This window comes from Bufo bufo, chromosome 4, assembly GCF_905171765.1.
Source record: "Bufo bufo chromosome 4, aBufBuf1.1, whole genome shotgun sequence".
Classification (NCBI taxonomy): Eukaryota; Metazoa; Chordata; class Amphibia; order Anura; family Bufonidae; genus Bufo; species Bufo bufo.
In genome coordinates this window covers 358,905,628-358,923,453 of record NC_053392.1, presented here as the reverse complement: position 1 = coordinate 358,923,453, position 17,826 = coordinate 358,905,628, and the positions used below count along the sequence as shown (strand labels likewise).

Sequence of the window (17,826 nt, the reverse complement as noted above, 5' to 3'; positions counted from 1 at the left end):
CACTGATTCTGTAGTTTACAGAAACACCCCATATGTGGTTGTAAACTACTGTACGGGCACACGGCAGGGTGCAGAAGGAAAGGAATGCCATACGGTTTTTGGAAGGCATATTTTGCTGGACTGTTTTTTTTTACACCATCTCCCATTTGAAGCCCCCCTGATGCAACCCTAGAGTAGAAGCTCCATAAATGCACTCCATCTAAGAAACTACACCCCTCAAGGTATTCAAAACTGATTTTACAAACGTCGTTAACCCTTTAGGTGTTCCACAAGAATTAATGGAAAATAGAGATGCAATTTCAGAATTTCACTTTTTTGGCAGATTTTCCATTTTAATATTTTTTTTACTTTTACAAAGCAAGGGTTAACAGCCAAAGAACACTCAATATTTATGGCACTGATTCTGTAGTTTACAGAAACACCCCATATGTGGTTGTAAACTACTGTACGGGCACACGGCAGGGTGCAGAAGGAAAGGAATGCCATACGGTTTTTGGAAGGCATATTTTGCTGGACTGTTTTTTTTTACACCATCTCCCATTTGAAGCCCCCCTGATGCAACCCTAGAGTAGAAGCTCCATAAATGTACTCCATCTAAGAAACTACACCCCTCAAGGTATTCAAAACTGATTTTACAAACGTCGTTAACCCTTTAGGTGTTCCACAAGAGTTATTGGCAAATGGAGATGAAATTTCAGAATTTAAATTTTTTGGCACATTTTCCATTTTAATCAATTTTTTCCAGTAACAAAGCAAGGGTTAACAGCCAAACAAAACTCAATATTTATTGCCCAGATTCTGTAGTTTACAGAAACACCCCATATGTGGTCGTAAACTGCTGTACGGGCACACGGCACGGCGCAGAAGGAAAGGAATGCCATACGGTTTTTGGAAGGCATGATTTTTTGTTGCTCTGTATTACACATTTTGTAAGGCAAGATAACAAGAAATAGCTGTTTTGGCACCGTTTTTATTTTTTGTTATTTACAACATTCATCTGACAGGTTAGATCATGTGGTAATTTTATAGACCAGGTTGTCACGGACGCGGCGATACCTAATATGTATACTTTTTCTTTATTTATGTAAGTTTTACACAATGATTTCATTTTTGAAGCAAAAAAAAAATCATGTTTTAGTGTTTCCATAGTCTGAGAGCCATAATTTTTTCAGTTTTTGGGCGATTTCCTTGGGTAGGGTATGATTTTTGTGGGATGAGATGACGGTTTTATTGGCACTATTTTGGGGTGCGTGTGACCTTTTGATCGCTTGCTATTACACTTTTTGTGATGTAAGGTGACAAAAAATGGTTGATTTAGCACAGTTTTTATTTAAAAAATTTTACGGTGTTCATCTGAGGGGTTAGGTCATGTGATATATTTATAGAGCCGGTTGATAGAGACGCGGCGATACCTAATATGTATACTTTTTTTTATTTATGTAAGTTTTACACAATGATTTCATTTTTGAAGCAAAAAAAAATCATGTTTTAGTGTTTCCATAGTCTGAGAGCCATAATTTTTTCAGTTTTTAGGCAATTACCTTGGGTAGGGTAGGATTTCTGCGGGATGAGATGACGGTTTTATTGGCACTATTTTGGGGTGCGTGTGACTTTTTGATCGCTTGCTATTACACTTTTTGTGATGTAAGGTGACAAAAAATGGTTTATTTAGCACAGTTTTTATTTTTTATTTTTTACGGTGTTCATCTGAGGGTTAGGTTATGTGATATTTTTATAGAGCCGGTTGATACGGACGCGGCGATACCTAATATGTATACTTTTTTTTATTTATGTAAGTTTTACACAATAACAGCTTTTTTAAAACAAAAAAAATGATGTTTTAGTGTCTCCATATTCTGAGCCATAGTTTTATTTTTTTTGGGCGATTGTCTCAGGTAGGGGTTCATTTTTTGCGGGATGAGGTGACGGTTAGATTAGTACTATTTTGGTGGGCAAACGCCTTTTTGATCGCTTGCTGTTGTACTTTTGTGATGTAAGGTGACAAAAAAATGTTTTTTTTAGCACAGTTTTTATTTTTAATTTTTTACTGTGTTCATCTGAGGGGTTAGGTCATGTGATATGCTTATAGAGCCGGTCGATACGAACGCGGCGATACCTAATATGTATGCTTCCCACCCCCCCTATTTTTTACCAATTTTTTTAACTTTATTTGGGGAAAATGACGTTTTTGTTTATTTTTACTTGAAACTTTTAATTTTTTGGGGGGAAAACTTTATTTTTTCAACTTTTTTTTCACTTAATTTTTTGTCCCACTTTGGGACTTGAACTTTTGGGGGTCTAATCCTTTACAATGCATTCCAATACTTCTGTATTGGAATGCATTGGCTGTATGAGTAATACTGTGTGCATTACTCATACAGATTCCGGGGCCTGTGAGATCCAGGGGGCTGGATCTCACAGGCTCGTCATCGGAAGGCAGTGCGATGCCTTCCTTAGGCATCGCGCTGCCTTCCATGCCATCGGGTCCCCCCCCACAGCCGCATGGTGACCCGATGGCACAGCCCGCCGCAATAGATAAAAGCCGCAAACCGCAGGTCTGAATTGACCTGCGGTTTGCGGCGATCACCGACATAGGGGGGACCCCCCCCGGGCATTTAGCCGAAGTGCCTGCTCAATGATTTGAGCAGGCACCGGCTTCCGATCACCACCCGCTGCACGGTGGTGATCGGAAATACACAGGGCGTACAGGTACGCCCTGTGTCCTTAAGTACCAGGACATAAGGGCGTACCTGTACGCCCTATGTCCTGAAGAGGTTAAAAGGGGAATTTTGGAAATTTTCTAAAAAAAATTTCAAGATTTGCTTCTAAACTTCTAAGGCTTCTAACGTCCCCAAATATTAAAATGGCATTCACAAATTTATCCAAACATGAAGTAGACATATGGGTAATGTAAAGTAATAACTATTTTTGGAGTTATTACTATCTATTATAAAAGTAGAGAAATAGAAATTTGAAATTTTTTCCAAATTTTTGGTAAATTTGATATTTTATTTATAAATAAAAATGAATTTTTATTTACTCAATTTTACCACTGTCATGAAGTACAATATGTGACGAGAAAACATTCTCAGAATGGCCTGGATAAGTAAAAGTGTTTTAAAGTTATTACCACATAAATTGACACATGTCAGATTGGCTAAAAATGGCCTGGTCCTTAGGGTCCATTCACACGTCCGTTTTTTCTTTCCTGATCTGTTCCGTTTTTTCTGGAACAGATCTGGACCAGATCTGGACCCATTCATTTTCAATGGGTCCTGGAAAAAAACGGACAGCACAATGTGTGCTGTCCGTTTCCGTTGTTCCGTTCCGCATGTCCGTTTAAATATAAAACATGTCCTATTCTTTTCCTGAAAAATCGGATCCTGGTACAATACAAAGTCAATGGATCCGCAAAAAAAACGGATGACATACGGATGTCATTCCATATGTCATCCGTTTTATACGGAATCCGTTCCTGGAAATTACATTTGAATTTTTTTTTTTTTTTTTAAAGAAATCCAAACAACTTTATTTGCTTATTGAAATTTATACATGTTTCCGTTTTTTGCGGATCCGCAAAAAACGGATGACATACGGATGACATACGGAAACATTTTCAGGAACAACGGATCCGCAAAAAACGGACAGAAAATCGGATTATAGAAAAATACTGACGTGTGAATGTAGCCTTAAGGTGAAAAATGGCTTGGTCCTGAAAGGGTTAAAGCCCCTATCTCATGTCTCAACACAGGTCTTTCAAATATGAAAAATGAGGTACAACATAAAAGTTTGACAAAACTTTTCCATTATGATACATTAAAGTTTGATCCCACTTTTCCATGTAGCAAAGTGCTGGTGTAACAATGCAGTTGTGCTATATTGTTGTTGGGAAATTTGTTGCACGCTACACAGTAATTACATACTGTCATCACTACAGATCTGGTCTAGTGATGCGTAGTCTACATGGACAGTGGGTACAAGTTCCTTACACATTAACTGTATTGGGGTTAATTGACCTGAAGTTTCAGAACCACTGATTTAAGCAATAATATGGCGCATCTAGAAGTATAAATCCTTAAATTCCCGCAAACCAATCCATGTCAGCTTTTTCACCAAAGCATGCTGCAAAAAAGTTTCCTACCTTATTTCATTCAGTTTTATGTCCAATATTTAGTTTAATATTGATGTATTTGCAATATTTCAGTATCTACAGTATTTAAATTACTTTTTTTTTTTTTAGAAACACCAGTGAAAAGTCATGAAGTAGAACAAAAAAAAAATAAAAAAGGTATTGGGGTAATATATACAATATAGATATAGATTTAGGTAATGTTATACAATTTATTTACACTGTCTTAAAAGTTTTTTTTTAAGGCTTTTGTAGATCAACAAGTGTCTGTTTTCTAAGATTATGATCATTTTCAGTTATAATAGTAGTTATGCATAGTAATTACAATGTCATGCTTGATGCATTTTCTTTAGATACTATGACACAGTGAGAGGCTTTGTCTGGGAAAACAGGTTCCTCCCAGCATGTGCTGGTGGGCTGATTTACAGCCAGGTGAGGTCAAATACCGGACCGGTTTTTAAGTGCTGGTCCGGGTTTTGGCAGCACCTGACTGTCCTTAATTAGGCAGCTGGGCTCAAAAGCAAGCTCTGTGTTGGAATCTGGGAGCCTTGTGTCTGGATGAAGGCTTGCTACCTGTTTGGCGTGAAAACAGGTTGGTGCAGCTATGGCTCAAGGATTCTTTGAGGCAGAATTGCCGCATGGTGTGAATTTCCACCAACACCGCGAGGTGACATTTTGCTTGTTTATGACTGCTTGTTTTGTCACTTGCCTAAAGTGTGAATAAAACACTGAACTGTTTGATCCAAAGAATTTGTTGTTGCCTCTATACTGCGTCCGCTAATCCTGTCTACCAGAGCGAAACCCCACAATACATACATAAATTAAAATTTGTCTCCTATAAGTACAATATCTAAATGGGTGTTAAATATACAGCACTGGATACAAATCTCAAATAGCTCACACATTAAAGGGATTTTCCAGGATTAGAATGGCTACTTTTTCCCCCAAAAAAATACCGCTACATCTGTCTACAGGTTGTGGGTGCTATTGTAGCTTAGTGTCATTTACCTGAACCTTTTTGCTACAGTACCAGCATTGTACATGAACGGGGCTGGAGCATTTTTCCCTCATGCACATGACCATTGCTTTGGTCCGCATTAATTTTAAAGGGTCCACAAAAAATGCAGACAGCACGTTATGTCCTGTCCGCATCTACACATCTGTTCCGCAGCCCCGAAAAAAAAAAAAAAATCATATCCTATTCTGTCTGTTTTGCAGACAGAATAGGCAGTTTTAACAAAGGGCAGGGTGTAGTTATCCACAAAATACGGAGCGCACATGGCTAGTATCCGTGTTTTGTGGATTCACAATTTTCAAACAGAAAAAATGCCTATGGCCGTGTGCATGAGACTTAATCCTGGAAAACCCTTTAAGTATAAAAAGTTAAGTTTAAAATTGAGTATTGTTTTTTATACTGTATGTGCATTGTGCATTACCTAATGAATGAAACGGTCCAGTTCTGAAACGTGTTGTAAATTTGCACAATAAAGTTTCTAGCAGAAGATCCCGAGGAGTGTCTTCCCTCCAGCAGCACTGTGTTCATGTTCTAATTTGTTCCTTGCATCTTGGGAATTGTGATATTTCTATGCAAATGTTTCCAAATTCTTAAATTCAATTTATTAAAATTTCAAACAAACATAAAATATACGTTTTTGAACTATAACATTTGATTATTCAGACTTAGCTGCATTCATTTTAAAATAAACACCAAAGAGCTATTTTTGATAGTTGAAAATAATAAGTCTCCAGAAAGATTGAGACATCAAGAGAATTTCCCTTTGGCCTGGGATGTTGACAAACTATGAAGAAATACCATAATCCTTTTTTACATGAAATATGCATTTATTTTTTATTTTTTATTTAGAATATATTCAGTTTATCATTTCAGACAACATTATTTGGTGTTAATAGGATATTTTATTAATTTGTTTTAGCTGTTCCACTGAAGACACAGAAAAAAGAGCAAGCTGAGCAAAAGAAAGGTATGTGCAGTAACTACTAAACAGTTAAAGTGATTGTCTCAGGAAGACAACCCCCTTTTTAAAGTGAAGAGGACCAGGTGATCAATCGAGTGTGGGAAGGCTTCTGAGACCCATCGTGTGATCAGCTGCTGAATCAATTTGCCAAATTTTTCCCAAAAATTTGCTTTGATCTGAATTAATTTGTCACGAAGCATGTTAAATCAGGGCTATCGCAACCTGCGATTAATCTTTAGGCAGAATGCATCCTGGTGTACATGACTGTGCAGCACAGCAACATGAATAGCTAGTCCTTTCTGGTAGCGAAACAGTTACTGTGCATTTGAAAAACAGGCTGGTCACATATATGGCCATGCACATCATCGTGCAGGCCACCAACATTTCTAGCTAAACCCTAGCTGACCCCTACCTAAAAAAAAAGCATACAGCATCCTTCAGTAAAGCAAAAAATAAATAAATGATGTCCACCCCTGCGGGTGTCCCAATTAGGGATGAGCAAATCGACTGTTTGGAGTTTCCACTACGTACAGTATTAGAATGCATTGGTTCCGATGAGCTGAAGTTATTACTTTGCGAAGTCTCGCAAGACTTTGTGTAATAACTTCGGGAATTAATTATCACTGTAAAAAACCTTGTAACCGAACTTGAGTTTGGTTCTGAGTGGTACCTTGGAACCAAACCCGAGTTTGGTACCAAGTATTACAATGAAGGTTTTAGTGAATCGACTGGTCAGGGTAGAAAAGGCATGAAGGGTCACAATAGTGGCCTTATAACAGAGTGGTAAGGGTGGCAACAGCATAAAGAGTCACAACAGTGGCCCGAAAAAGGGTGGGGAGAGGAAGGCAGCAGCAGTGGCAGTAACAGCACAGGATAGTGGCAGATCACAGTAGGGGCAGATGGCAGTAAAGGCAGCAGGCGTCCGGCATCAGGCGGGTGACAGCATAGGAATAGTGGCTGCAGGACGTGACCAGATGTAACAGGCCATTTGTCACAATGTCCTGGTGTGGTAGCACACTACAATCAGATCATTACTGCCAGAATGATCTGGTCTGTTGAATCCAGCACCGGTGTCTGGAAATACTAGTTGATCCGGGCAAATGTCAAATGTAAGGCCACTGGCCAAGCAGAATTTTTGACTTATGACACCCTTTTATTTCTTATTACTTTGACCAGGGCAAACTCAGCCAGTTGATGCCACAATTCTAGTTTGGCTGTCCAGTAGTCCAGGGTTCAAGTATACCACCACTTGCTGGTTCCGGTTCTGCTTCATGTCCTTCTGCTGCTGGGTAGGGTTCTTCAGTAGGCAGGTAAAGAAAAGTGCTCATCAGAGACTCAAGACTTAAGTTGTTGCTGATGGAATACAAAGGATGTCTCAACAGTAGTTGAGTTTTTCATCCCTTTCAGAAGGTGTGAAAAAATGCCCACATTTTTAACCGGTAGCAAGGGTCTAACATTGTGGAGAGCCAGTAGTCATCTCCCTGTTGAATGGTGATCATGCGGCTGTCACTACACAAGCAACTCAGCATGCATCTGGCCATTTGTGCAAGGGAATCTGAGGGGCTCCCTGCCTCCATCCCCACTGCATACTCGCACAGTCTGTCGGGGACATCTGTGTTGTCTTCATCATTGCCCTCTAGCTCCTCCTGGTCCTTTCCTGTTGCTTGGGCAAATAAACCACCTAGTTCTTTAGAGAATTCGGTTTTCTTATGCATAAACTATGTGTGGTGTCAGAGGAACCCACCGATTCCTGGCTGCGTATCTGTTGTCAATGACTGCTGGATGACAGTGGCAGCTCTGGCCTGCTGCTACCACCACCCCTTTTTATGCTGGGACTTGTGCCGGTTACAGCAACATTTTAGCCACTGCCCATTCCTTTTGAGGGCCCAGGCAACTGTCTGTTGGCCATAGTGTACAGTAACTGAATCAGTAATGTAACAGATGTAGTATGAATGGCGCAACATAAAGACTTGAAAAACCTGCCTATATATTACACTGCCTGTTGACAATGAGTCTGATGCACTGTACGTCTATGTATAATTGAACTGATTCATTATTAATTACTCAACAGATTAACTAGGTACACGCACCTATATATTAAATTGGCTGTTGATACTAAGTATTATGTACAGTCTGTCTATGTATAACAGATAAAAGGGGTTCTCTGGGCTTTTTAAAATTTATAAACTATCCTCAGGATAGATAATCAATATCAGATCAGCAAGAGTCCGACACCTGACCCCCCTACCGATCAGCTGTATAAAGGGAAGGCGCTGTGTGCTGTCTCCCTTCTCTCTTCCAGCTCACCATAGACACAGTAGTAGTGAGCAGGAAGAGAGAAGGAAGACGGCACACATACAGTATGTGCGCCTTCCCTTCATACAGCTGATCGGCGGGGTGCCGAGTGTTGGACCACTGCCGATCTGATATTGATGAACTATCCTGAGGCAGCCTACCATGACCTTACTGAGTCAGTCTAGCTTCTGTCCATGCTGCACACGGCAGTTAATCTTGATATTAGCTAATGGTCATAATATTGTGACTCGACTGAGTATGTATAATGCAGCTAATGCAGCAAGAATCATATTAATTATAATAATGTATTCCTTATTTTATAGAGGCAACAGGGAAGATACTCAAAAAAGATTTGGCTAAACCTGCAAAAGGTAATATATTGAAGCCTCTCATAAATTCATTTCAGAAGTCCTTTTTGCTTTCATGAAAATCAAGCAGTAATGTATTGTTGAAAAAATAGTGACACATCAGCTTGTTTCTATTCTGTGCAACTATTTCATATTTTATATAAAGCATTGTATGATAAATAATCGTTATCTTTAGAAACACCTGCAAAAAAAATTGAAAGAAAGCCAGCCATGAAAGGTAAGTAATCCGTTTGTGTTGTGTCCTATTGAAGCATGTCTGGTGTTTGTTTTACTGTTTGACTAACCAGTTTGGGGTCACTCACACACCCCTCCATTTTTTAGGCAGTCATTTGGCATGTTTATGATGATATGGCAAAAGGCAAACTCACTAGGCTTAAATCTTAATCTTAAATGGTAACTAACTTCTCGCAAAACATTGCATAAATCAATAGTACAAGCAACCACAAGAAACTTGCAATGTGTCTTATCAGGGAGAAACATCTAGTTCTCATGTTATCAACCTCATTTAACCACTCTCCCCTTCCCCCGCTAAATGCTTTTGTCTATTATTATTATTATTATTATTATTATTTATTATTAAAGCGCCATTCATTCTATAGCACTGTACATATGAGAAGAGGTATCTATGAAATTGACTTTGCATCCACCCAGGACAGGAACATTTCACAGAAGGATCAGATGACACATGTCAATAGAAGTCTATGGAGAGTGGAGGGGGAGGAGTAAACAGGAGCTGAATCAGACACAGACAAAGAGATTGCTGCAATTAAATATTTCAGCCTAAGTGTTTTATTCACAACCATACAGTTCAGTACTTTTCTGTAATCTCCTCTATGATCCTGGGGCTGCGTTTGCATGAGTAAGAGAAGGTTAGATAGCAGACTGTCCACTACTTTTTGTGTGCAGTGGATGACAGCTAGTCTCCACTCTGGGAGAACTGGCATCTAAATATTTAACATGCACAGTTGAAAACTGCTAAAAATGCTAGATACAAGCCATTCAATGGCCAGATATAGTGTTATTTGTCATATACTGTTATACACTATTGATTATTGCAACATTTGTTGAAAGGTTAAGTATGTATCAAAGTTGTCTACTTTGGATAACAATAAATCAAAATGGGTGACTCATTAAAAACAAATCCTCATTTTATACATTTCTGTACCAGATATCTGACTTGGTTTGAATTGAATACTGGGTGCCTTGAAGCTGGAAATTCCAGCGATGAAATAAAATGTGCATAGGAAACTAGCAGCAATTTTTCAATTTCCCTGTAATGCCACTACAGGGGAGTTGCATGGTGCCAGGAAAGCAGCTGCTTTGGGTCCCAAACTCAGAAGGGGCCCTTCCAGGCCATCCGGAGGAGGACTAAAAGATTGTTTTGTCATGGCCTCCTGAAAAGTATTATAAAATGACATTATATACAGTGACACTGTAGGAAACAGATGGAGCTTCATCTGATTAGCCACTGGAGTGGGGGTTGTGACGACATTTTTCTGGGGAGGGGGATTCAAACATTTGCTGTGTTTGTTATGTTACGTCACTGCATAGTGCAACTTGAAATGAATTGACTGTGTAATACAGTGTTTCCCAACCAGTGTGCCTCCAGCTGTTGCAAAACTACAACTCCCAGCATGCTGGGAGTTGTAGTTTTGCAACAGCTGGAGGCACACTGGTTGGGAAACACTGGTGCAAACACTGGTGCAATAAGTACACAGGCCGGGTTCTCCCGAAACAGAGAGAGAGAAAGATGAACACTGTAGGTATTATCCACTGCAGCTATTAATTAGCAAAAAAACTAGACAACTGCTTTAAATCATAGAAACAGAGACGTGTCTGTTCTAGTTTACAGTCTTCCATCAATGACATTTTCTTGTTGGTTATGAAAAAACAAAAACATATACCATCCTTGTCTTGATTTTTTGATGGAAAATTGTTTCATTCCAATAGGAAAGAAAAAAAAACTGTAGATTGTAGATTAGAAGTAGATTGGAAATGATAGTTTAATTGTATTGCTAAACACATTGGCTACAGCTAAAACAAATTTTAAAACAGTAAATGCACTTTTAAAAAAAATGATACATAAAGTTTTGATTGGTGGTGGTCTAAGTGGCAGAGACCCCCTCTGATCGCTAAAGCTGAGTGGTGTCTCTCCCCCTATGCCGGCTCCAGGTTCATGTGGGCCCTTTCACCACGGCATCTGAGAGTGTTAAAAAATGGAAGAGCGGGCTTCCTGCTCAGACTCGCCTTCCCTCAGCGGAGATTGGGGAAAGCACCCTGTTCTAAAAATAAGCCGCCGCCTGTACTAGGCTTCCAGGCTCATTATTAGTATATCCCAGTTCAGGCCACTAGGTGGCAGCACTAAACTATGATATAGTGATTTCTATACAGAATAATGGAGCAATTTCCATTATTCTGTATAAGTTGCAATCTGATGAAAAGTAATTAAAAAAAGTACAAAAAAAGTTTTGAAAATATAAAAAAACTTAAAGTAAAATCACCCCACTTTCCCCAAAATAAAAATTAAAAAAAAGAACAACATCGTCGCATGCTAAAACACCCATGCTGTTAAAATATTTTTTAAAAGTTAGCCCATATGGTGAAGGATGTAACAGACAAAAATAAAAAAGGCTGAATTGTCGTTTTTTCATCACTCCCAAAAAAATTGTCATACACAACCCAAAATGATATTGTCAAAAAATACAGATTTCCTTCAAATGAGCCCCCACACATCTATAAAAAAAAAAAGTTATGGGGGTCACCAGGGAGCAGGTGTTCTGTTAGGGTTGCCACCTTTCCCAACAAAAAAAAATAGTTACACAAATGAAAAAGGTTGGTGTGTCTATTTAAGTTTTATTTAGCCTCTATTTTTCTAATGATTCTGCTGGGATTCGAACTCACAGCTATCTACATAAAGTAAAGAAGCTGAACCACTGAGCTATATAGCTTCATGTTAACCTGCTGTCAATATAGTATGGCTAAAAACCTCAGTAGTAGTTTCCCACATATTATGCATTCATATATATCAGAGGTATGATTTTATATATATTTTTTTGTAATTACACATTTGTTTTGTGCAATTTACAATTACAAAAAAATAATGATACTTCTGCTGTATAGGAATACCTAATATAAGAGAAACTCCGATGAGATTTTTCTGTCACATAGCAGTGGTTAAGGTTCTTGCCTTTAATGTAGAAGGTTGTGAGTTCAAATCCCAGCTGGAACAGTTTAGAAAGGGAGGGTAATTATACTTAAATACACAGGGTGTCCCCAAGCATACTGATAATGCTTGGGGAAACCCATTCACTGTCATAGCACTGATTCCATGTATGGACATATCCATATATGGAGTCAGAGCAGGGACTCTTAAGCCAGGAAGAGTCCTGACTCTTCGGGACTCCCCACTGTTCAGCGATCTGCGATTAGACCTGAATGCACCCCCCACCCTCCCAGAGCAGTGGGCCCCGGCACTTGCCCTGCTTTGCTGGGTGCTGATGCCGGCCCTGCTCTCCTCTATTCTAAAAAAGAGCTTAATAGAAGGAGTAACAGCACTCAACTGAGTGCTACTAGCAACTTGTTTTAGGGATCAAAGGGGGTCTATGCACTCAGACCCCCACCAAGCAAATCCTTTGATATGTCATTATGACATATCAAAGGTTTTTACAAAGTGTAGTTACTCTTTAAGTATGAATTAATTTGTCTCAAGCAACCATCTTGTTAACCTGACTTCTCAATCATGGTAGAATCATCAGGAACTATAGGCATCATTTATCAAACAGAAATATGTCTACATTAAACGTATTTCTGGCGAAGATTGCGGCGCAAAGTTCCTTTGTGCTGCAATCTGCAGCTTCTTCCCACTCACACCAGGTCTAAAAAAGGGGGAGTGGCATGGGCGGGGAAGGCGACGGGCCAGAAATGCCCGTCTCTTTTACCATTTTCTATGCCTGATTAAGGCGTAGAAAATGGTCCAAATGTAAGACAGCTAGGAAGCTGTCTTACATTTAGAAGTAGTTGAGGATCCACAGAAGTAGTAGCTGATGCCTCTTCATAACCCCGGCTGATCCAACACCAGGTGGCCTATATTTACACCGATTGTTAATGTTTTAATTTACTTATAGGGGTTATCCCATGATTAAAATCAAATATTATATAGTACATGGCAATCTCTTTCTAACAAAGCTAGAACCAGCCCTGTACCTCACATGATTCCAAACCTCTCATCATTCATTGCTCTTAATTAGAGGTCGGCGACCCTTTTTGTATAGATTGCAAAAAAAAAAAAAATCAAAGCTGAAGAACTCAGTGTGCTGTGCCATATGGGAAAGTCATATAATACAAACATGTGACATAAACAAGTTATTTACTAGCTACATCCCAAAATTCTCAAAAACACTGTATGGCATGCAGGTTAAAGAGGTTTCCAACTCCTTAGAAAAATTGCCGTCTGGCAATTATATGAATAATATAACATGTCACTACTCCTTTGAATTCACATTCAGTCAGGTCCATAAATATTGGGACATCGACACAATTCTAACATTTTTGGCTCTATACACCACCACAATTTATTTGAAATGAAATGAGCAAGATGTGCTTAAACTGCAGACTGTCAGCTTTGATTTGAGGGTATTTACATCCAAATCAGGTGAACAGTGTAGGAATTACAGCAGTTTGCATATATGTCTCCAACTTGTTAAGGGACCAAAGTAATGGGACAATTGGTTTCTCAGCTGTTGCATGGCCAGGTGTGTGTTATTCCCTCATTATACCAAATACAATGAGCAGATAAAATGTCCAGAGTTCATTTCAAGTGTGCTATTTGCATTTGGAATCTGTTGCTGTCAACTCTCAAGATGAGATCCAAAGAGCTGTATCTATCAGTGAAGCAAGCCATCATTAGGCTGAAACCAAAACCAACCCATCAGAGAGAAAGCAAAACAACTGTTTGGAACATTCTTAAAAAGAAGGATCGCACCTGTGACCTCAGCAACACCAAAAGACTCGGAAGACCACGGAAAACAACTGTGGTGGATGACCAAAGAATTCTTTCCCTGGTGAAGAAAACACCCTTCACAACAGTTGGCCAGATCAAGAACACTCTCCAGGAGGTAGGTGTATGTGTGTCAAAGTCAAAAATCAAGAGAAGACTTCACCAGAGTGAATACAGAGGGTTAACCACAAGATGTAAACCATTAGTGAGCCTCAGAAACAGGAAGGCCAGATTAGAGTTTGCCAAACGACATCTAAAAAAGCCTTCACAGTTCTGGAACAACATACTTTGGACAGATGAGACCAAGATCAACTTGTACCAGAGTGATGGGAAGAGAAGAGTATGGAGAAGGAAAGGAACTGCTCATGATCCTAAGCATACCACCTCATCAGTGAAGCATGGTGGTGGTAGTGTCATGGCATGGTCATGTATGGCTGCCAATGGAACTGGTTCTCTTGTATTTATTGAGAATGTGACTGCTGATAAAAGCAGCAGGATGATTTCTGAAGTGTTTTGGGGCAAAATTATCTGCTCATATTCAGCCAAATGCTTCAGAACTCATTGGACGTCGCTTTACAGTGCAGATGGACAATGACCCAAAGCATACTGCAAAAGCAACCAAAGAGTTTTTAAAGGAAAGAAGTGGAATGTTATGCAATGGCCAAGTCAATCACATGATCTGAATCCGATTGAGCATGCATTTAATTTGCTGAAGACAAAACTGAAGGTAAAATGCCCCAAGAACAAGCAGGAACTGAAGACAGTTGCAGTAGAGGCCTGGCAGAGCATCACCAGGGATAAAACCCAGCATCTGGTGATGTCTATGCGTTCCAGACTTCAGGCTGTAATTGACTGCAAAGGATTTGCAACCAAGTATTAAAAAGTGAAAGTTTGATTTATGATTATTATTATGTCCCATTACTTTTGGTTCCTTAACAAGTGGGAGGCACATATGCAAACTGTTGTAATTCCTACACCGTTCACCTGATTTGTATGTAAATACCCTCAAATTAAAGCTGACAGTCTGCAGTTAAAGCACATCTTGTTTGGTTCATTTCAAATCCATTGTGCCAAAAATGTTAGAATTGTGACGATGTCCCAATATTTATGGACCTGACTGTATGCTTGCTCAAATCCTTCTGTCTCTTCATGCAATCCCATGTTGAGATCAGGACTCTATGGAGCCATATCATCACTTCCAGGACTCCTTGTTCTTCTTTACGCTGAAGATAGTTCATAATGACATTGTTTTTACTATATGTTGGGTTGTTGTTCTGATGCAGAATACATTTGGAGCCAATTAGACACCTCTCTGATGGTATTGTGTGATGGATAAGTATCAATATTTCTCAGTGTTGAGGACAGAATTAAACCTGATAAAATCCCGGCGGGCGGTGATCAGAACAAGGTGCCTGCTCATACATATTAGGTATCAACGCGTCCGTATCGACTGGCTCTATAAATATATCACATTACCTAACCCCTCAGATCAACACCGTAAAAAAAAACAAAAAAACTGTGCTAAATAAACCATTTTTTGTCAACCTACATCACAAAAAGTATAATAGCAAGCGATCAAAAAGTCATATGCACCCTAAAATAGTGCCAATCAAACCGTCATTTCATCCTGCTAATATTATCCCCTACCTAAGATAATCGCCCAAAAACTGAAAAAATTATGGCTCTCAGACTATGGAAAAACTAAAACATGTTTGTTTTTTTTTGCTTCAAAAATGAAATCATTGTGTAAAACTTACATAAATAAAAAAAAAGTATACATATTAGGTATTTCAGCATCCGTAATAACTTGTTCTATAAATAAATTACATGACCTAACCCCTCAGGTAAATACCGTAAAAAAAATAAAAATAAAAACGGTGTAAAAAAAGCCAATTTTTTTGTCACCTTACATCACAAAAAGTGTAATAGCAAGCGTTCAAAAAGTCACACGCACCCCAAAATAGTGCCAATCAAACTGTCATCTCATCCTGCAAAAATCATACCCTACCCAAGATAATCGCCCAAAAACAAAACAAAAAAATATGTCTCTCAGACTATGGAAGCACTAAAACATGATTTTTTTCTTTCTTCAAAACAAAAAAAATAAATAAAATATATACATATTAGGTATCGCCACGTCCATGACAACCTGGTCTATAAAAATTCCACATGATCTAACCTGTCAGATATATGTTGTAAATAAGAAAAAATAAAAATGGTGCCAAAACAGCTATTTCTTGTTACCTTGCCTCACAAAAAGTGTAATATAGCGCAAACAAAAATCATATGTACCCTAAACTAGTACCAACAAAACTTCCACCCTATCCCGTAATTTCTAAAATGGGATCACTTTTTTGGAGTTTCTACTCTAAAGGTGCATCAGGGGGCTTCAAATGGGACATAGTGTAAAAAAAACAGTCTAGCAAAATCTGCCTTCCAAAAATCGTATGGCATTCCTCTCCTTCTGCGCCCTGCCGTGTGCCCGTACAGCGGTTTACGACCACATATGGGGTGTTTCTGTAAACTACAGAATCAGGGCCATAAATATTAAGTTTTGTTTGGCTGTTAACCCTTGCTTTGTAACTGGAAAAAAATATTAAAATGGAAAATCTGCCAAAAAAGTGAAATTTTGAAATTGTATCTCTATTTTCCATTAATTCTTCTGGAACACCTAAAGGGTTAAAAAAGTTTGTAAAATCAGTTTTGAATACCTTGAAGGGTGTAGCTTCTAGAATGTGGTCACTTTTTAGGAGTTTCTACTCTAGGGGTGCATCAGGGGGGCTTCAAATGGGACATGGTGTCAAAAAACCAGTCCAGCAAAATCTGCCTTCCAAAAACCGTATGGCATTCCTTTCCTTCTGCGCCCTGCAGTGTGCCCGTACAGAAGTTTACAACCACATATGGGGTGTTTCTGTAAACTACAGAATCAGAGCCATAAATATTGAGTTTTGTTTGGCTGTTAACCCTTGCTTTGTAAGTGGAAAAAAATTATTAAAATGTAAAATCTCTAGCCATTCAGCTAGAAAGGTGGATAGATCTAGTTAGATTTAATAACAATGCTCTGTACGCTGACTTAGAAAAGGCTTTGTTGGGAGAAGAAAATATACATCTTTTATGGGTCAAAACCCCTACACTTAGTAAAAATAAAATACTTTGTGATATCACACGCTGTATGCTACAGTACTGTGGAAAATCCTGTGACTTAAATCTCTCGACTAACATATTGTCCCCATTAGCCCCCATTTCGGTGCTACCGGCTTATCTTAATCCCAGAATAGATGGAATTCATAAAGCTTGGACTAGCCTTTCTAATATTAACGTTTCTGAACTAAGTAAAGCCACAGACATATCTGAATTTCTTCAGAACACTCTAAAGCACATACCTAGACACACTCGGTCAAGCCTTGTTGATATGGATATCACTCTCACATGTAAAAAATTCAAGAAACTTTTTACAACTCTTCCAGACCCAACCTGGATTGAAAACTATGCCTTACTCTCTCACCGACCCAAGATATTGTCTCAACTATACTCTAAATTAATATCGGATATATCCCACACCCGACCTTATTTCCTCCGCATGTGGGAAAAAGAACTTAAGATTTCCCTATCTGATGAGGATATTAATTTTATTCTCAGACACTCACATGGTTTTTCAAAGTGTGTTCGCTTACAGGAAAATTCATATAAGATTATTTCAAGATGGTACAGAACTCCCAATTTTCTTTATAGCATTAGAATTATACCCACTGATGAATGTTGGAGGTGTACAGTGGAATCAGGAACTATGTCCCACATCTGGTGGCGATGTGATAAAATTAAAGGGTTTTGGAAAAGTGTTGAAGACACAATTAACAAAATATGTAAGAAGTCCTTATCCCTTACACCAGAACTGGTTTTGCTTTGGAAACCACAGAAGGATTTTAAGCCCAAAAGTAATTGCCTAATAACACATTTAATTGCAGCTGCAAAATATATTATACCCACCAGATGGAGGGACGTAGAACCCCCTACCCTAAAAGAATGGATAGATAGAGTCCACCAAATCTGTCTAATGGAAGA

General features: G+C 38.8%; 1 protein-coding gene across 1 annotated transcript in view; it reads left to right on the top strand.

Moving 5' to 3' along the window:
- LOC120999212 (titin homolog) overlaps positions 1-17,826 on the top strand; it is a 946,165-nt gene that overhangs the window by 459,096 nt on the left and 469,243 nt on the right. The window contains exons 42-45 of the mRNA XM_040430085.1: positions 4,241-4,288; positions 6,064-6,111; positions 8,724-8,771; positions 8,944-8,985. Of these exons, the coding sequence (XP_040286019.1) occupies positions 4,241-4,288; positions 6,064-6,111; positions 8,724-8,771; positions 8,944-8,985 (186 nt within the window). The remainder of the gene's footprint in view (positions 1-4,240; positions 4,289-6,063; positions 6,112-8,723; positions 8,772-8,943; positions 8,986-17,826) is intronic.